Source organism: Dipodomys ordii, unplaced genomic scaffold (genome assembly GCF_000151885.1).
Source record: "Dipodomys ordii isolate 6190 unplaced genomic scaffold, Dord_2.0 Scaffold123, whole genome shotgun sequence".
In the NCBI taxonomy this organism is placed as follows: Eukaryota; Metazoa; Chordata; class Mammalia; order Rodentia; family Heteromyidae; genus Dipodomys; species Dipodomys ordii.
The window spans coordinates 4,764,644-4,783,781 of NW_012267339.1; the positions used below are offsets into that span (position 1 = coordinate 4,764,644).

General features: G+C 37.6%; 1 protein-coding gene across 1 annotated transcript in view; it reads right to left on the reverse strand.

The window, feature by feature from the left end:
• Positions 1–940: 940 nt before the first annotated feature.
• Fam198b (family with sequence similarity 198, member B) overlaps positions 941–19,138 on the reverse strand; it is a 52,499-nt gene continuing 34,301 nt past the window's right edge. Inside the window, exons 4-5 of the mRNA XM_013029832.1 lie at positions 6,836–7,062; positions 941–1,320 (exon numbers count right to left, since the gene is read on the reverse strand). Coding sequence (XP_012885286.1) covers positions 1,113–1,320; positions 6,836–7,062 — 435 coding nt within the window. The 3' untranslated portion in view covers positions 941–1,112. The remainder of the gene's footprint in view (positions 1,321–6,835; positions 7,063–19,138) is intronic.

Genomic DNA, 19,138 nt, shown 5'->3' on the forward strand with positions numbered 1-19,138 from the left:
CTTGTGGATCTCACATTGGAATGAGATAAAATTATTTAAATATATTCAATATCTAGATTTACTGTCAATAGCAGGGCAATATCAATTAAATATAATTATACAGAATACAAACCAAATACAATGAATAAAATATAGAAAACCAAGTATATTCTTTTTAATATGGCAAAATAATTTTATATCATCCATTTAAGGGATATTCTCTGAAAATATATTTGCAATAGGTAACTTTATGAAATTAGCACATATAAATTGTTAGATGTGGATGTTTCTATGCTGACAATAAAATAAATTTCAAAGAAGGAATGGAGCACATAAGTCTGACCATTGATTATTATTCACTATAGAAAATATACTGGTGGTTTTGCAATTAATCTACCATTTTTAGTTAGAATATATTTTAGAGACACAGATCTTTTCCCACAACATGTGCCTCATTTCTTCAATGTAGAATTATCTCTGGGCAGTGTGGAATGGCTGTATTAACAATCAGCAATAGGAGAATATCAATAAACATTTTCCATTGTACTTGGTTAGATCCATTAACATAGTATAAAATGTAATATGAAGGCTTGGACATCTTTGGGTTATACTGACATCAAATACCAAGATAGCTACTTTAAAGGCACTTTAGAATGATAGTTGGGACTATTCTGTAACAAGGATATAAAGTTATGACTTTAGACAAAAATATAAACAAGAGCTATTTTAACAGTATCTTTTCTAGACGCTTTTTTTTTTTTTTTTGGTGGTGGGACTTGAACTCAGTTTGGGCGCTGTCTCTGTGCTCTTCAGCTCAAGGCGATCATTCTACCACTTGACCCACAGCGCCACTTCCAGTTATCTGGTGGTTTATTGGAGATGAGAGTTTCATGGACTTTCCTGCCCCAGCTGGCTTTGAACCGCTATCCTCAGATCTCAGCCTCCTGTGTAGCTAGGATTACAGGTGTGAGCCAATGGAGCCCGGCTTCTAGAACCCTTTTTCATGGTGCATATAGCATGCAGGTCTCGCTATTTGTTCATTTTATGTATTTATCTATACTGCTTCACTCCCAGAATGATTTAGGTTTGTTTACTTCATTTTAAACAAAACCAATCTAGCCAAAAGATCTTTGTCATTCGTTCATAGGTACTACTTTGACCCCATGTGCATTGATGTAGGTGAGAAGAATTTGAGCTCTCTGTTCTATCACATCGATGAGCTTTTCAATTCCTTGTCTACCTCCTTGACTTTCCCAGTAAACCTTATCAAGAAACAGAGACTGTAGGAGTTTCTGCCGTAAGTGCTGGCTCTTCAAAACAGAAACTGCAGATTCAGGAAACCTGAAAAGATAACATGATATTTCATGCTTAGTAATTGCTTGAAAAAATTATCCCTTCCCAAATTACTCTGCTCCTCATTAATCTAACATAAATCACACTACCAAATGATACCTTGAGAACCAAAACATTTTGTCACTGCCAAGCTGACACCTCTCTTAATAATAATATACTAGAACATGTTTCAAGCGAACTGAATTTTTTATACATCTAAAGACTTAAAGAGAAAATTTTCTGAAAAGGAAATAAGAATGGCCAATAGACACATGAAGAAATGCTCAACCTCTCTAGCCTCTAGTTTTGCAAATCAAATCAATATTGAACTGCCACCTCACCCCAATTAGAATGGTTAGAATCAAGAACTCTAATAACAACAGATGCTGGAGGGGATGTGGACAGAAGGGAACCCTACTACATTGTTGGTGGGAGTGTAAACTTGTTCAACCACTTTGGAAAATAGTATGGAGGTTCCTCAAAAGACTCCACATAGAGCACCCCTATGACCCAGCAATCCCACTTTGGGGCATTTACCTGAATGATCACAAGACCATACTAAAGCTACCAACACAACTATGTTTATTGCAGCATTATTTACCATAGCTAAGATATGGAACCAACCCAGATGCCCCTCAGTAGAAGAATGGATCAAGAAATTGTAGTATATATACACAATGGAATTCTATGCCTCCATCAGAAAGAATGACATTGCTCCATTTGTTGGGAAATGGAAAGACTTGGAAAAATTTATATTAAGTGAAGTAAGCCAGGCCCAAAGAAGCATAGGTCCCATCGTTTCCCTTATTTGCAATAATTGGTATACGTCTGATACAAGCAGAAAAGGTCAGATAAGATGATGTTAAATGAAATGAACCCCAAGATAAGGATACAAGTGGTTTTTTTCATTCTTGCTATTGCTTCTGACGAATTTATAATGTACTATGTGATTTTTTTGTTTCTTTGTATGTCCCTCCCCCACTGTATAACCCTGTTTTCACTGTATTTGATGTTGGTATAATTTGGGGAGGGGAAGGGAAAAAACAAATTGTTTAAACAGGGATACAGATTGACCTATTGCAACAATGAGATGTACAAGACACTATGTCAAAAAATGAACTTTACAATTTAGGCGGGGGTGGAGGGATGTAGTTGTAGAGATGGGAGGGAAAGGATGGTAGGGGAAAAACAAAGGAGGAAACAACAGTGCTTGATAAGAAACGTACTTATTTCCTTTCTCATGTAACTGTAACCCCTCCTCTATACAGTATTCTCACAATAAAAAACTTATTTAAAAAGTTCATATACTACTATCTGACTTAATCGCATTGTGTGCAGACAAAGAAAGGTACAGAATTAGTATTCCATTAGGTCACCAAAAATATTTCCCTAATTTACTTAAACTCATTTTACCAATAGAACCTCTAGAAAAGTACCTTCATCATGTTAAGGTGAGATTTTTGTGAAAAAAAAATTTGATGCAAAATGCTGATAGTGTTGTTAATTAACATTCCCCCAGTAAAAGTTACACAACTAAATTTGAAGTGTGACAATTCTAAATTTGTGTGGTACAATGAGAAAGGAATCATTCAAAAGTGTCCAATTAGAGGAAGAATTGCCTTTGATTCAGATTATGTGTTTGGAATGTTGGATTATTTGATAACATTATATTTAAATGAAGTGTTAAATTCTACTATACTCTGGATATCAGGTGTCCCCAAGAGCCTTGGTTCCCTTGGTGACACTATGAGGAGCTGGTGGAGCCTTTAGGAGTAGAGCCTAGTGGGAGGTCTTTACATCTTTGGGGTCATGCCACTGAAGCAGATAGAAGGACTTCAGCCATTCCTCCTCTTCTCGACTTCAATTTCTGGATATGCAATGAACAAGACTTCTCTAAGAACTCCCATTATAAGGACAACAGAAGCAAATGGTCATGGAATTAAACCTGCAAAGCTGCAAACCTTCTATATTATGTTTATTATCTCAGCCACTGCAGTAGGAAAAGCTAGCCAGTTTTAAATAAATCTAGTCAAATTCAAGTTTTATTACCAGGGACCTAATGTCATTTTAGAAAGGTCCTAGCTATTTTACCTAGGGAATATATTACAGTTGCTTCTCTTTTGTAGAAAGTACAAATTCAAGAATTGCTATGTATAGTATCTGATGAGCTTTGTAAATTGTCTGGTTCAAATATTACAGGAGACAGTGTACCAAATGCCTAACTTGGCTTTGGTCAGCTCTCCTTAGGATCTGAAAAAGGCATTGTGAAAATACCAGCACTTATTGGAACTTTGAATAAACTCAGTTGTTTTTGAAATTTTTCAACAAGGAGAAGCACTTACTTCAAGAGCACACTTTGCCAAAAATCCCAGATTCTTTTTTTGTTTTTCTGACTGTCCTGGTACTTGAACTCTGGGCCTAGGTGCTGTCCCTGAGCGCTTCAGCTCAAGGCTAGCACTCTATCACTTGAGCTATATAAGCGCCACTTCCAGATTTCTGGTTGTTAACTGGAGATAAGAGTCTCATGGACTTTCCTGCCCAGGCTGGCTTTGAATCACGATATTCAGACCTCAGTCTCCTAAGCAGCTAGGATTACAAGTGTGGGCCACCAGCACCTGGCTCCCAGATCTAATAAACACTTTATCTGGAATTGGTGACATGACATACCAACTACAGCATAGATAGTACAGAGTGTGTACATGCCAGGGATCCAGGGCCTGGTGATTCTGATGATACCCAAAGGCCCAAAGCCTCAGAGCTGGACATGTTTAACAAATTTCAGAGTATCACATTAAATAACGTTTTTAATGAGTTCCTGCATGACACATGGGCTGTAGTATTAAATAGCATTTTTTTCTCCATGAAAGTATCATTAATCCATGAGTTATAAATTCTATAGCCCTTCAACAGATTTAGCTGTGGCAGAAAGGATGAGATAAAAGTTTCTTTCTTACTATTGTTTCTAACATATTTATAATGCACCATGTGATTTTTTTTGTTGCTTTGTATGTTCCTCCCCCACGGTATAACCCCTGTTTTCACTGTATTGGTTGTTGGTGCCCTGCATCTTGTATATACACAAGTGTATATATACTTCTCTAATTCGGGGAGGGGAAGGGAAAAAAACAAAATGCTTAAATAAGGACCATTAAAATATCAACCCATTGTAACAATGAGATGTATAAGACATTTTGTTGAAAAAGAACTTTCCAACTTTGTAGGTGAGGGGGGGAGTAGTTGTAGAGGTGGGATGTAAGGTATGGTAGGTGAAAAAGAAAGGAGGAGGCAATAATGCTCAGTAGGAAATGTACTCATTACCTTGCTCATGTAACTGTAACCCTCTGTACAGCATTTTTACAATAAAAATGTATAAAAAGTGTTAAAACTATTACTCTCTTCAGTGACTAATACTTTCAATAAAAGAAAACAAAAATATTACTGGTCCCTTCATGACCTTTGCTTAATAGGAATTCTCAATGCATAAATGTGAGATTAGCAATGTCTTCAACTTTGTTTTCCAATGTGAAAAATATATATTCATAGAAGGTTTAGCCTTAAGCCCAATACTTTTCATGATGCATTTAAAGTTTAATCTTCTTTGAAAAAAATAAATAAAATAATTCATATTTATCTGAATGTGTGAAATGGATGAACTATATGCTCCAGGCACTTTTAATTCTAAGAGGAATTTTTTTTTTTTTGGGTCCGGTTGTGGGGCCTGAACTCTGGGTCTGGGCACTGTCCCTCAGCTCTTTAGCTCAAGGCAAGCACTCTACCATTTGAGCCACAGTGCCACTTCCAGCTTTTTTTTTTCAGCTTACATGGTGCTGAGGAATCGAACCCAGGGCCTCAGGCATGCAAGGCAAGCGCTCTACCACTGAGCCACCTTCCCAGCCCTCTAAGAGGAATTTTAAGGCCCTTTAATATCAACTGAGTAAGTGATGACTTAAGAAGGTAAATTTCTCTTTGCATAAATTTTCCTGTAAAAACAGAATCTGCCGAAAAAAGAATTCTGCTTTTGATTCACAAAGAGATGTGAGCAACAGGGTCTTAATGGGGAAGGACATGGCAAAAACTCAAGGAAGTGGGTCTCACAAAACTCCAGGAACTCACAGTGTTGCTTTTGATGTCAAAAGTATATAAAATCCATATAGTACATAAAATCATAGAGTTTAGGAAGAACTTCTGGTTTTCTGGTGGTTAATTGGAGATAAGAGTCTCGTAGACTTTCTTGCCTGGGCTGGCTTTGAATCATGATCTTCAGATCTCAGCCTCCTGAGTAGCTAGGATTACAGGCGTGAGCCACCGGTGCCTGGCTTATAACCAATAGTTTTATGTTTTTTGTGTTTCCCTGCTTTTGCTTTGGGCTTTGGTGCTAGGAATAAAACCTAAGGTCTCACTGATACTAGGCACGTGTTCTATGTGCTGTGCTTTCTTTCAGCTTTATTAACAAGATTAATGGTAACAGCATGAATGCTTCAGGTTATTACAAGAAAAAACAATGGGCTTAGGTTTGGAAGAGCTGAATGCTTCCCTAATTTTAGACTTACTAGGATGCTTTCCTATTGTCACTTAGATTCACTTTATAATCCTGCTAATATACCCTTATAATTTTAAGTGCTCAACCTAACCCTAATTCCTTAGTCTAATTCTTGACTAAAGCAGGAAGCAAATGGAGGCATATCTACTTGCGGTGAAGTGAAGCAGATAGTACAGCCACAATTTCTGAAGTTGAGGTTGTATAGCTCAGATTTTATAGCTACTTCCTGCCACGAGGGAATCTTAATCTCCTCTCTCTACAAATAGTTGTAAGATCAAATGCCTCATAATCACTTCTTGCATTTTACCTCTGACACACTAAATTCCTTCTTTGTTTTAGATCCCTGTCCACTCTAAATCTTTTCTACGTCCTGTCAGATGTCCCCAAATTTTTTAGATTTCCCCTGAATTTTTGGTCAGTCCTGAATATAACCACACTTCCCTAGCTAGCCTTCTTCTGCCTTCATTTCTGCTATTTCATATCTCCCTCTCCCCATCTATTTCAAAAGCCCTTTTGTCTGGCTTCAACAGCAGCTGTCCTATTATATTGTGTCCTATTCCCTAACTGGCTGTCTTTTTCTCCTGTATTGAAGTAATTGTTGTTTATTACAAAATAGGAGTTCCTGCCATGTCAATATCTGCATGTCTGTTACATTCTCCCATGTTCTACCTTGTTCCCTAAAGTCAGAGCATTTGCCCACTGCTTATCTACGCTTGTCCAGTCCCCATTCTAGGAACTCCTATGCTTGTCCAATCTAACCCACAAGGCTTTGTTACAATGAGAGCCAAGAAACATGTTGGACAGAAAACATGGTATGAATCTTGTAGGTTCCTGAGCTGCTGAAAGGTGCTCTGGCTACCTTTATGTTTGGTTTCCCTTCTCTAGATCTCTATTCCAAGATTCACATCAAAAATCCTTTCAAGGATTAAATCTAATAGGGTATGTATACATACTTAAGTATATTACTCCAATCAGAAAACTTACTCTTTGATGCCTTCCAACAATTTGAAGTTTAAGTTATCTTCACTTCGGTCAAAGAAACCCTTATTGTCTATAAAGACCAAATGCCTTGGGTCATGTGTTCGTTGGACAATGTGGGCTAGAGTCACAGAACTGGGGTCACCACAGTTTGGTCTCAATCCATTCCGCACACAGGTATCTTCCTTGCGTGGTCTGAATCCACAGCAATTTGTATCTAAGCGATCATACATCTGAAAATAGAAAATAAAAACAAAATCCAAGATGATAAGGGGGTAGAAAACTTGAGAAAATCAGATTTCCAAAGAGCTGGGGATTTCTGGCTTTGAGGTTCAATTAATGCTAGGCAACAGTCAGAATAAATCCAACATCCATGCCTTCTGACTCAGCCATGGTTCTAAGCATTTGCAGCTTCTGGTAATAGCACTAAAGTCAGATAAGCCAAATTAGGTATCTCCACCCTAAGTATTTAGAGTTCCCACTGACCACACAGGCAGACATGTGGCCAGAAGAATCAGCCCTCAGGATGACAACACCCATATGATATTTTTGAGCCCTTCAAAGGGAATATAGGAAATCTGTCAACTCATTGGTTCTAAAAAAGACTACTGTTTCAGATTTCAGTATTACTGCAGCTAGCCTCAAATAATACAGAAGAAGCTGGGCATCAGTGGCTCATTCCTGTTATACTAATTACTGAGGAGCCCAAGATCTAAGAATCATGATTCAAAGGGACAGTGCCCAGGCCCAGAGTTCAAGCCCCATGACTGACAAAAAAAAAAGCCAGCAAGAGAAGGAAAGTCCACGAAATTATCTCCAATTATCTTCACCAAAAAGCTGGAAGTGGAGTTGTAGCTCAAGTTCTAGAGCACTAGCCTTGAGCAAAAATGCTCAGGGACAGCAATCAGGCCTTGAGTTCAAGTCCCACGACAAGCAAATGTGCACGTGTGCATGTGTCCATGCACACGTGAGCATGTGCACACACACAATAATAATATAGAAGCAACCTATTGAAAAGACAGACAATCAATAATGAAGTGTTACCCAGATGAAGGTCACAGAGAGATTCTGAATAGTAAGCAAAAAGCAAAACTATGGTGGCTTGCAACTTATTCTTAGAATAAACTATAGAAGAGATACACAGATTCATTGGAAAATTATGTCATTCAATTTCTATAGGGAAATGAAAACAGTTAATAGTATGAAAAAATCATTTTTAATAAGTGTGAATTAAGTATATTAAATCTCTGCTCTCACACTCGTTAGCTCTGTAAAATTGTGAAGATTTCTTCATATGACTAATCCCCTATTTAATTTCCTGGGCAATAGGAATGATGCTATTTATGTTACACAGTTGGGGTATATTTGCTGTCATAAATTGGGAGATCATAAAAGTTTACCAAAGGTTCATTTATCAAATGTGAAGGTCCTATATTGGCACTATTGGGAAGTGGTGGAAATTTTAAAAGATGAACTCTAGTAAGAGGTCTTAAGTAGTGGGGAGTGGTTGAAAAGGGATTTTGGGTTCTAACCCAACCACGTCCTATCTCATTTGCTTCCCTGTCATGATACATATGTTCATAATTTTACAGATGTTTCATAACTTTGTTTAACTTATTATTTATTTATGGCAGTTCTGGGATTTGAACTCAAGGTCTTGAACTTGTTACACAATTGCTCTACCACTTAAGTCACCATAGCTCTTTTTACTTTATTTTTCAGGCCAGTCTCAGGCTGATCCTTTCTAAGTCTTAACTACAGCACAAAGATCTACCATATTGATCACATGTGTTCAAAATTTAACTTTTAAGGACAACTCTACTAAAAATTTATTTTTAATATTTATAGAAACTTTAATGTTAAGATGATGAGAACAAAACTAGTTGTCCAATGCCACATAATTTGTATAGTTAGATTTGTATAGTTAGTTTAACCAGAGAGTAATCAGTACCCATTCATAACTGCTTGCTGAGGGGTTAAGACAGGTTATTAATTTTTTTCTGGCTAACTCTTGTTATATATTATGCTTTTTTATTGTGAAAATACTGTACAGAGAGGTTACAATTACACGGGCAAGGTAATGAGTACATTTCTTATCATGCATTGTAGCCTCCTCCTTTGTTTTCCCTTCCCATCCATTCCCATCCTCTCCCTGGCCCCCCCCCCCGACCCAATCCTCCTCCCTCCACCTGCACCAAAGTTGTAAAGTTCACTTTCAACATAATGACTTGTACATCTCATTGTTGCAATGGGTCCACCTGTATCCCTATTTAAACGATTTTTTTTACCCTTCCCCTCCACAAATTATACGGACATCAAATACAGTGAAAGCAGGAGTTATACCGTGGGGGAGGGACATACAAAGCAACAAAGAAATAATCTTATAAATGTGTTAGAAACACATGCATGAAAGAAAAAAAAACATTTGAATACGTATCTTAAGGTTCATTTCCCTAACATCAACTTATCTGACCTTTTCTGCTTGACTCAGACTTATACTAGTTATTGCAAATAAGGGAAACCATGGACCTATGTTTCTTTGAGCCTAGCTTACTTCACTTAACATAATTTTTTCCAAGCCTTTCCATTTCCTAACAAATGGGGCAATGTCATTCTTTCTGATGGAGGCATAGAATTCCACTGTGTATATATACCACATTTTCTTGATCCATTCATCTACTGAGGGGCACCTGTGTTGGTTCCATATCTTAGCTATAGTAAATAATGCTACAATAAACATAGTCGTGCTGGTAGCTTTAGTGTGGTCTTGTTTGTGAACATTTGGGTAAATGCCCAAAAGTGGGATTGCTGGGTCATAGGGGAGCTCTATGTGGAGTCTTTTGAGGAACCTCCATACTGCTTTCCAAAGTGGTTGAACAAGTTTACACTCCCACCAATAATAGTAAGGTTCCCTTCTAAGACAGTTTATTAATTTTAAGTGATAAGTTAAGACAATCAATTTTAGCAGCCAGGTGATCAATTTTGAGATCAAGGTATAACGTACATGAATATTTTACAGATTGAAATTATGCTTGAGTTAGAGCATTCATACCTCTGTCCAACTATAGACAACTGCAATAATAATTTTTAAGAATGATTATAAATTAATTTTATAATACATTATATACAAGCAAACTAAAATGAATAATACACATGCAGTTAACTCCTAAATTTTTCATCTCTCTCTCTCTCTCTCTCTCTCTCCTCTCTCCTCTCTCTCTCTCTCTCTCTCTCTCTCTCTCTCTCTCGCACACACACACACACACACACACACTATCACAAGGAAATAAAATTAGAGGAGTAAAAATTTCTTAATTACAGTTCTGTCTGCTAAGCTCCTTCTTCACTATTGTTTTCATGGTTGTAGGGAAAGAAGTTGGATACACATTTGTATTACTTCCACAACAAAGCTCTGCTAGTCAATTTTCCTTCACTATGAAAAGTATATGAGAAATCAAACTTATAAAGAGGAAAGAATTATTTTGGTTCTCAGTTTTAGGGCTTTCAGGTCATGACAACTTGGTCTTGCTTTGGTCTGTGGCACGAGATCATGGCAGAAGTGTGTTGGAATAGTTTTAGTATGGCATTGTGTGTGATCATTTGGGTAATTGCTGAGGAGTGGGCACTTTATTATTTGTTTTCTTGAAAATGGCTTTTCTAATTGGGGTGAGGTAGAATCTCAATGTTATTTGATGGACATTTCTTTTATGGCTAGAGATGCTGAGCATTTCTTCATGTGCCTATTGGCCATTCTTATTTCGTCTCCAGAGAAGTCCCTTTTTAATTCTTTAGCCCATGTGTTAATGGGGTGGTATTTCTTTGAGGATTTGTTATTGAAGGGTTTAATTTTTTTAATTTTATTTTATTGTAAAGATACTGTACCTAAGGGTTACATTTACATGAGTAAGGTAATGAGTACATTTCTAAGAATATTTTTGATATGAGACCCTTGTTTGTTTTATAGCAGCATTATTTACCATAGATAATATGTGGAATCAACACAGATGCCCCTCAGTAGATAAATGGGTCAAGAGGATATTTACACACAATGGAATTCTATACCTCCATCAGAAAGAATAACATGGCCCCATTTGTAAAAAAAAAAAATGGAAAGATTTGGAAAAAAAATCATAGTAAGTGAAGTAAGCCAGACCCAAAGAAACATAAGCTCTGTGGTTTCCCTCATTTATAATGATTAGTATACATCTAGGGTAGTCCTAACAAAGGTTCACAATAGCTAATAGCTATGTACGTATGACCATATAAAATTATGCTAATCAAAATGAACTCCAAGATATGGAAACAAGAGGGTTTTTTTGGGGGGGGTATTTGTGTTTTTGTTTTTTGATGTACTGTGTGAATAATTTCTTTTTTCCTTCATTTTTTTTCTTTTGGTTTATCCCCTGTTGTCGCTGTTTTTGGGTTTCATACCCTGTGTTTTGTATATATGTTTATCATATTTGAGGAAGGGAAGGAGAATAAAAAAAATGGTGAAACAAAAGACAAGGGATGAACCAATGCAACAGCGATACTCACAAGACACTATGTTGGAAATGAACTTTAATCTTGGGGGGGTGAGTGTAGGGGAAAAGAAAGTGGGAGAAAATGAGGGAGAGGGTAACAATGTTCAACAAGGAATATACTCATTGTCTTATTTATGTAACTGTAATCCCTCTATACATCACCCTTACAATAAAAGAAAAGAAAAGAAAATTTAAATTTAACAAAAAAAGAAGTACCTGGGGAAAAGCTGCTCACTGCATGGCTGGGAAGTAAAGGAGAAGACTAGGGAGGGGCTGGAGTCTCACAGTCACCTTCAAAAGATCCACCCAATGAACTGAATGTCTCTCACTAGGGCCACCTGGTTATGGTTCCAATACTATCCAATACCACAGGCCTCCTTGGATGTTTAAGATCTCAGCTATAAACCAGATGTGGTGGTACATTCCTTTAATTCCAAGCTATTATGGAGTGAGAGTTAGAAGCATTATGAGCTTAGATCAGCCCAGGCTAAGTTAGCAAAACTCTATCTTAAAACACAAAATGTCTGGAGATATAACTCAAGTGGTAATTAGCTTGGTTAACATGCTGCTTACAAGGGAATTCAGTACTCAGAATATTAAATATATTGTTACATATGATGAGCTCTTCCAAGATAGGCTTTAACTTTGTCACTTCTATAAATATAAAACTTTTCTATTTTAAACTACATGAAAAGTTACATTTGGAAAATACTTACGTAAATCATTTTTTTCCACAATGGCAACATAAGATTGTTTCCTACAGAGTATTTTTAAAGTGTTCTTTCTGTCTGATCTAATTCTGAATCACTCAGCAGTCTGGTGATTTCACCACTTCCCTGACAGACGGTGATGCTATACAAGTCTAACAGACATTATTGCTGAAAATGGGCTTGTGTTTTCTTCTACAAAATGTTTCCCCTTGTTCTATTCAGATCCACACGAGGACTTGGAGGAAATATTATCACATACAGAGTATATGTATATGTGTGTGTGTGTGTGACTTTGTATTATGTGTGTGGTGTATGTGAATGTGTGTTGTATTGTGGTATGTGTGTGCTATATGTGTGTGGTTGGTATGTGAGTACATGTATGGTGTCTGTGTTGAATTTATATGTGATGGTATGTGTTGTGTGTTGTGTGTGATATACGCTGTGTGTATATGCCTAGAGACTTAGACTAAGACTATAAACCCTCAAATAATCTGTTTACTCTACTTTCCTGATCCTCAGTTGTAGTGAATTATGTCTTTGGATTATTGCTTTTGTCTAGCCAAGAGTTTATATACCTCTTAAATCATACTCTCTGAATCTTCTCTAAATTTTGTTTATAATCTTCCTTCCAAACTCCCATTCATTTTACCAAAAATCATTTGACTACAAAAGTATAATCCACTCCCTTAAATCCAGTATCCTTTTGCTTGGCAGGTGATTTAGTTGTAGATTGAGTGCATTTCTTCTTATTTTGAAGACAGCTGGTCTATTTTTAAAACCTAATAAAGCACATTCTACATAGCTATGAGTCCATAATGCAGTTTTAATATACTTATTTAGTGCACACATTAAAACAATCATTCCATTTAAGTACCTCATGATTAAGCACTGTAGTTCACACCTAAGTGTCTATGTTCTTAGGTAATTATCTTACAAAGAAGGCTGTTGGGGGATACACTTTCTCTGCTAAGCAATTCTGAATGTTAATTATTATAACAACTTGCTTTCAAGAAAGAGAAATTTTCTTGCAAAACAGACCTTGTGCATTTGGGTACAATTGCCAACCACCATCTCTGACAAAAAGCATTCTTTCCTTTTATGGGGAAATATAGCTTTTCCATGTTTACCTAACTAAAATTATACTGAAAAAATTCAGGTGTTTCAGCCAATTTATTTTTGGTTTTCAGGATGAGATATTTTTAGACATATTTCCTTTTTGAGATATTATTTTATTCAATTTTATTTTGGTTGTGCTGGGTTTGCCTATAGGGAAAAGTATCTTATGAATGACTCATTATAGCACCCAAGTAATGGCACCTATGTCCCAATGACTTGGATCCCTGAGACCCATTAAAAATCTGCAGAAACCAAAGAAAAGTGCTGGAGTAATATTAATAGCAAACTTCAAACTCTACTACAAAGCCACAGTAATAAAAACAAAAACTTGGTACTGGCATAAGAACAGGCCTGAGGACAAATGCACTAGAACTGAAGACCCAGAAATGAACATGCAGACTATGGCCACCTAAACTTTGATAGAAGCCAAAAAACAGCCCCTTAAAAAAATGGTGCCAGCAGAAGTGGCTATATTCATGTATCACCCTGCACCAGAATCAATTCCAAATAGATCAAAGACCTTAAGGTAAGAGCAGATACCCTGAAAACATTACAGGAAGGAATAGGGGAAACACAAAGGCTCCTTGGCACAGATCAAAACTAACTTGCTTGCTTGCTTTCTTGGTTTCTTGCTTGCTTGCTTGCTTCCTTCCTTCCTTCCTTCCTTCCTTCCTTTTCTTTCTTCCTTCCTTTCTTTCTTCCTTCCTTCCTTCCTTCCTTTCTTTCTTTCTTTCTTCCTTTCTTTCTTTTTTGTTGGTTATGGGGCTTGAACTCTGGGCCTGAATGCTGTCCCTCAGCTTTTCAGCTAAAGGCTAGCACTCTACCATTTGAGCCACAGTGCACTTCAAGTTTTCTGAGTGGTTTATTGGAGATAAGAGTCTCACAGCCTTTCCTGCCTAGGCTGGCTTTGAACCACAATCCTCAGATCTCAGCCTACTGAGTAGCTAGGATTACAGGTGTGAGCCACTGGTACCCAGCTCAAAACATTCTTAATAAAGACCAGAAAACACAGCAAATCAAAGAATTGTTGGATAAATGGGATTGCATAAAACTGCAGAGCTTCTTCATGGCAAAGGACAGATATAGCAAAATAAATAGAAAGCCCACAGATTGGGAGAAGATCTTCACTAGTCATACAACAGACAAGGGTGTCATATCTAAAATATACTTAGAGCTCAAAAAATTAAATCCTACAAAAAAATCCTCAAAGAAACAACCACCCCATTAATAAGTGAGCTAAAGTCTTAAACAGAGACTTCCCTAAAGAGGAAATAAGAATGACCAATAGATACATGAAGAAATGCTCAATGTTTCTGGCCATAAAAGAAATGCAAACCAAAACAACACTAGGATTCGACATTGCCCCAACTTGAATGGCCATTATTAAGAAAGCTAATAACAACTGGATGCTGGAGGTGATGTGGCCAAAAGGGAATGCTACTACATTGTTGGTGGGAATGTAAACTTATTCAAATACTCTGGAAAGCAGTATGAAGTTTCCTCCAAAGACTAAACATAGAACTCCCTATGACCCAGCAATCCCACTCCTGGGCATTCAACCAAATGACTACAAACAAGGCTATACTAAAGCTGCCAGCACAACCATATTCACTGCAGTATTATTTACCATAGCTAAGATATGGAACCAACCCAGATGCCCCTCAGTAGATGAATGTATCAAGAAAATATGGTGTATATAGATACAATGGAGTTCTGTGCTTCCATCAGAAAGAATGTCATTGCCACATTCATAAGGAAATGAAAAGACCTAGAAAAAATTATATTAAGCTAAGTAAGCCAGGTCCAAAGAAAAGTAGGTTGCATGGTTTCCCTTATTGGTAATAACTAGAATATGTCTATGGTATGCTTAACAAGGAATCACAATAGCCCAATTACTAAATGCATAGGACCATATATAATGAAGTGTATTATAATGAACTCCAAGAATTAGAAACAGGAGGTTCTTATTATGTCCTGTATGCAGTTATTTCTATTTTTTTCTAGTTTAGTTTTCTGTACCTTTTGTCTTGTATATAAGTCTATTTGATTCATGGAAAGGAAAGGTAATCAGAAACAGCAAGACAAAGGATGAACTAATGCAACAATGATAGTCACTAGACACAATGTTGGAAATGAAATATACAACTTGTGGGAGGGGAACAAGGAGAGAAGGGTAAGTAGGAGAAAGTGAAGGAGGGAGTAATTGGAAAGAAATGTACTTGTTACCTTATTTATGTAACTGTAACCCCTCCCCCTTTATTGCCTTTACAGTAAAGTTATTAAAAAAATCTATAGAAATCAATCAGATGCTAGTGACTCACACCTGTAGTCCTGTATACTAATGAGACACATCCAGAGGATCAAGGTTTGAAGCCAATTGAGGCAGAAAAGTCCCTTGGAGTTTTAAGTGGAGATGTCATCTTCAGTTAACCAGCAAAAAGCTGGACTGGCAGCATTGCTCAATGGATAGAGGACCTATCAAACATCCCAGCAAGCTTAATAACTTGAATTCAAACTCTGATACCAACAAAACAGAAACCTTTAATGACTGGTACTACAATAGTCACTGCTAGTAAGTCAGGAAGTACAGGTGTAACCAACTTCCTCCCGCAAAGTCCCTCAGCTTACAAAGGACAGTACTCAGGACTCAATCCAGTTGCTCCTGACTTTGAGTCCCTGGGTGTCTCTGGTGAAGCCTCCAGAGCATGAGTAGCTTGTGCACTGGCAAAGAATGTTAGATGATGTGCCGTTGGTCCATATTGGCTTATAGAAGTTTCAGCTGAACCTCCATGCAGAAATTTATGAGAGCTCATGTAGAAGAGACCTTCTGGTAAGATGTAAGAACCAGGAAGTATCAGCTAGAAAAAAAGCAATGGTGCCAGTGGCTCACTAAAATCCTAGCTACTAAGAAGTTTGAAAGGAGCAGGAAAGGCCATGAGACTCTTATTTCCAATAAACTACTCAAAAACTCCTAAATTGACTGTGTGGTTCAACTGGTAGAGCACTTGCCTTGAGAAAAAAAGAATCTCAGGGACAGTGTCTAAGCCAAGTTCAAACCAGGACTGGAAAAAAAATTAAATTAAAAAAAAGCAAAGGTATCAGTATAGAAAATCTAAAGATAGCTGTAAAGTAACAGACACTATTAGAATAGTGCTTCTCTATAGAGACTGTTTTGATAAAATAATAATAATAATATAAATGCTGGAGAAATGAACATTTAAAAATATGCAATACCTAATGAATTTTTAGATTCAGCGGATAAAATTGCTCCATCACAATGCTAACAAATTTCTACATGCTTATTTGCAATGTTGGTGTTTGTTTCCTCCTGGTCTGACACACTGCACAGCACAGTCCAAGAATACATCCCTGGAAAGTGAAGAACCACATGGACAGTTAGTCTGGTATCTATAAATACATGCTAAAGACACGTGTGCCTGTGGGCCTCCTCGTATCCTCAGTGGAACTGGGAGAAAAGCAGAAAGCAAAGGAGCAAGGGAGCTAGGATCATGGGGTATCATGAATAAAAACAATCTGAGGCTGGGCTGTGGTAGTTCATGCCTGTAATCCTAGCTACTCAAGAGGATGAGATCTGAGAATCAAGGTTCAAAGCCAGCCCAGGTAGGAAAGTCTGTAAAACTTATCTCCAATTAAGTATCCAAAAAGCCAGAAGTGGAGCTGTGGCTTAAGTGGCAGAGCCCTGAGCACAAAAGCTCATGGAGAGCACTCAGGCACAACAACAAAAACAATACACATACACACACACACACACACACACATACACATACACACACACACACAAACATGCACATGTACACACACAAACAATCTGAATGTACCTGAAAGCTGAGAGAAAACAAAATTAGGTCCGTCTACCTCAAATAAGACACTGAAGACTCAGCATCAAATCTTTTTCTCATTTACTAGTTTTAGTTAAATCAAATCAACAAGTGCACTTTTCCACCCTTTTTAAGGGTCTATATGAACTTAGATCCACTTGTGTACATGTTAATTTGTCTTTCTGGTTTCGTGAGTCACTATCATATGCTTCTCATCGTATCTTTTCAAACCACATATTTTTGCCAATTTAAACTATTTATCTTTAGAAAGAAAACTGAACTTTGAAGAAAGAAAGCCAACATATTTAATAAAATATGTAATAGGTAGAATTTAGCAATTAGTCATAGTAATACACAAAAGCCCATTCAATGAATGACATTATTGAGTGGCCTTTGCTGAAAGTTGCCACTTATTTAGTATTCATCTAGTTACAAAGCTTCTCCAAGGGACTGTCCTGTGCTGGAAAAAATCAAATCAACAAAAGGACAGTGTCCTAGCCCAATAGAATTTATTTTATTTTTTGGGGGGGGTGTCCGGTCATGGGTCTGAACTCTGGGCGGGGGCACTGTCCCTCAGCCCTTCAGCTCAAGGCTAGCACTCTACCACTTGAGCCACAGTGCCACTTCCGACTTTTTTCTTATGTGGTGCTGAGGAATGGAACCCAGGGCCTCATACATGCAAGGCAAGCACTCTACCACTGAGCCACCTTCCCAGCCCCCCCCCCAATAGAATTTTTTTAAGTAATACAGAGTGACAAAAGTTACAAAGAAATGGGAAGGGAAAATGCTAATCATTGTCAATTGGTTGCTAGTATAAGGGTTTGAACTCAGGGCCTGGGCACTGCCCTTCATCTTTTTTGTTCAAGGCTAGTACTCTGACACTTAAGTCACAGTTCCACTTGTGGCTTTTTGTTGATTAATTGGAGACAAGGGTATCAAGGACTTTCCTACCTTGACTGACTTCACACCAAGATCCTCAGATTTCAGCCTTCTGAGAAGCTAGAATTGCAGGTGTGAGCCACCAGTACACAGCAACTTTTTTCCTTCCTTGTTTCTGTCTTTCCTTCTTTCTTCTTTCTTTTTCTTTCTCCTAATTTCACTAAGCATGGGTCATGAATTCTAATACCTCATAGAGAACCGGCCATATTCATTGCCTGTAATAAGCATTTGATGAACACTCAGAAAAGAGCCATGATCAAAATAATAAAAGAAAATTCTTTTTTCTAATTAGCAACTTGCTGGCAGATAACTCTGACTCTAACTTACTTCACTGGACATCTCATTTGACTTTTAAAAATGCTTGCAGAAAAAATCATTTTTCACAAGAGTCTTAATTATTTTTAAAAAGGCAAAGTCAGTGATATTATTATCAGCATCCCCTCAGCATAGACAGATACAAAACATATGTGCTTATTTATCACCTACTCACATAGGAAAATCCTTTTGTTTCATGTTTGTCTAATATAAGCCAATGTGTATCTGCAGCCTTACAAGTGGGATTAGAGTTGGATCCATGTTGTCTATTGAGTGTGTCAAGGTACATTTTGGAGACCATGGACAAGAGCAACCTGACAAACCCACAGTCCCCGGGGGACTTGTTATACAGATTTAACTTCCTACCCCGGGAGCTATTCAAAGCAAAAGCCCACAGTGCTTCTCCCCTTCTCTTGCCTGCACCAGTAGCATTTGGGATCTCTCACCTCACGAAACAATGGATTTCATTTTGTTCCTTGCTGCCATGGTAACAGGTACCTGCTTAACTCAGTCAGTATGCAAATGTGACTTGCAGAGCCACTGATGAAAGATGAGAAATGTAAAATGTGTTAAATGTGAATCTAACAACAGGCCCAGGCTCCTTGTATCTCTGCTTTTTTAAACAGCAAGCTCTGCTCTATTCAAATTCCATTGTAAAAGTTCGCATTTAAAAATAAATCACTGTCAATATATAAGAAACTCTACTGCCGGGCGTTGGTGGCTCACGCCTGTAATCCTAGCTACTCAGGAGGCTGAGATCTGAGGATCGCGGTTCAAAGGCAGCCCGGGCAGGAGAGACCGTGAGACTCCTATCTCCAATAAACCACCAGAAAACCGGAAGTGGCGCTGTAGCTCAAGTGGTAGAGC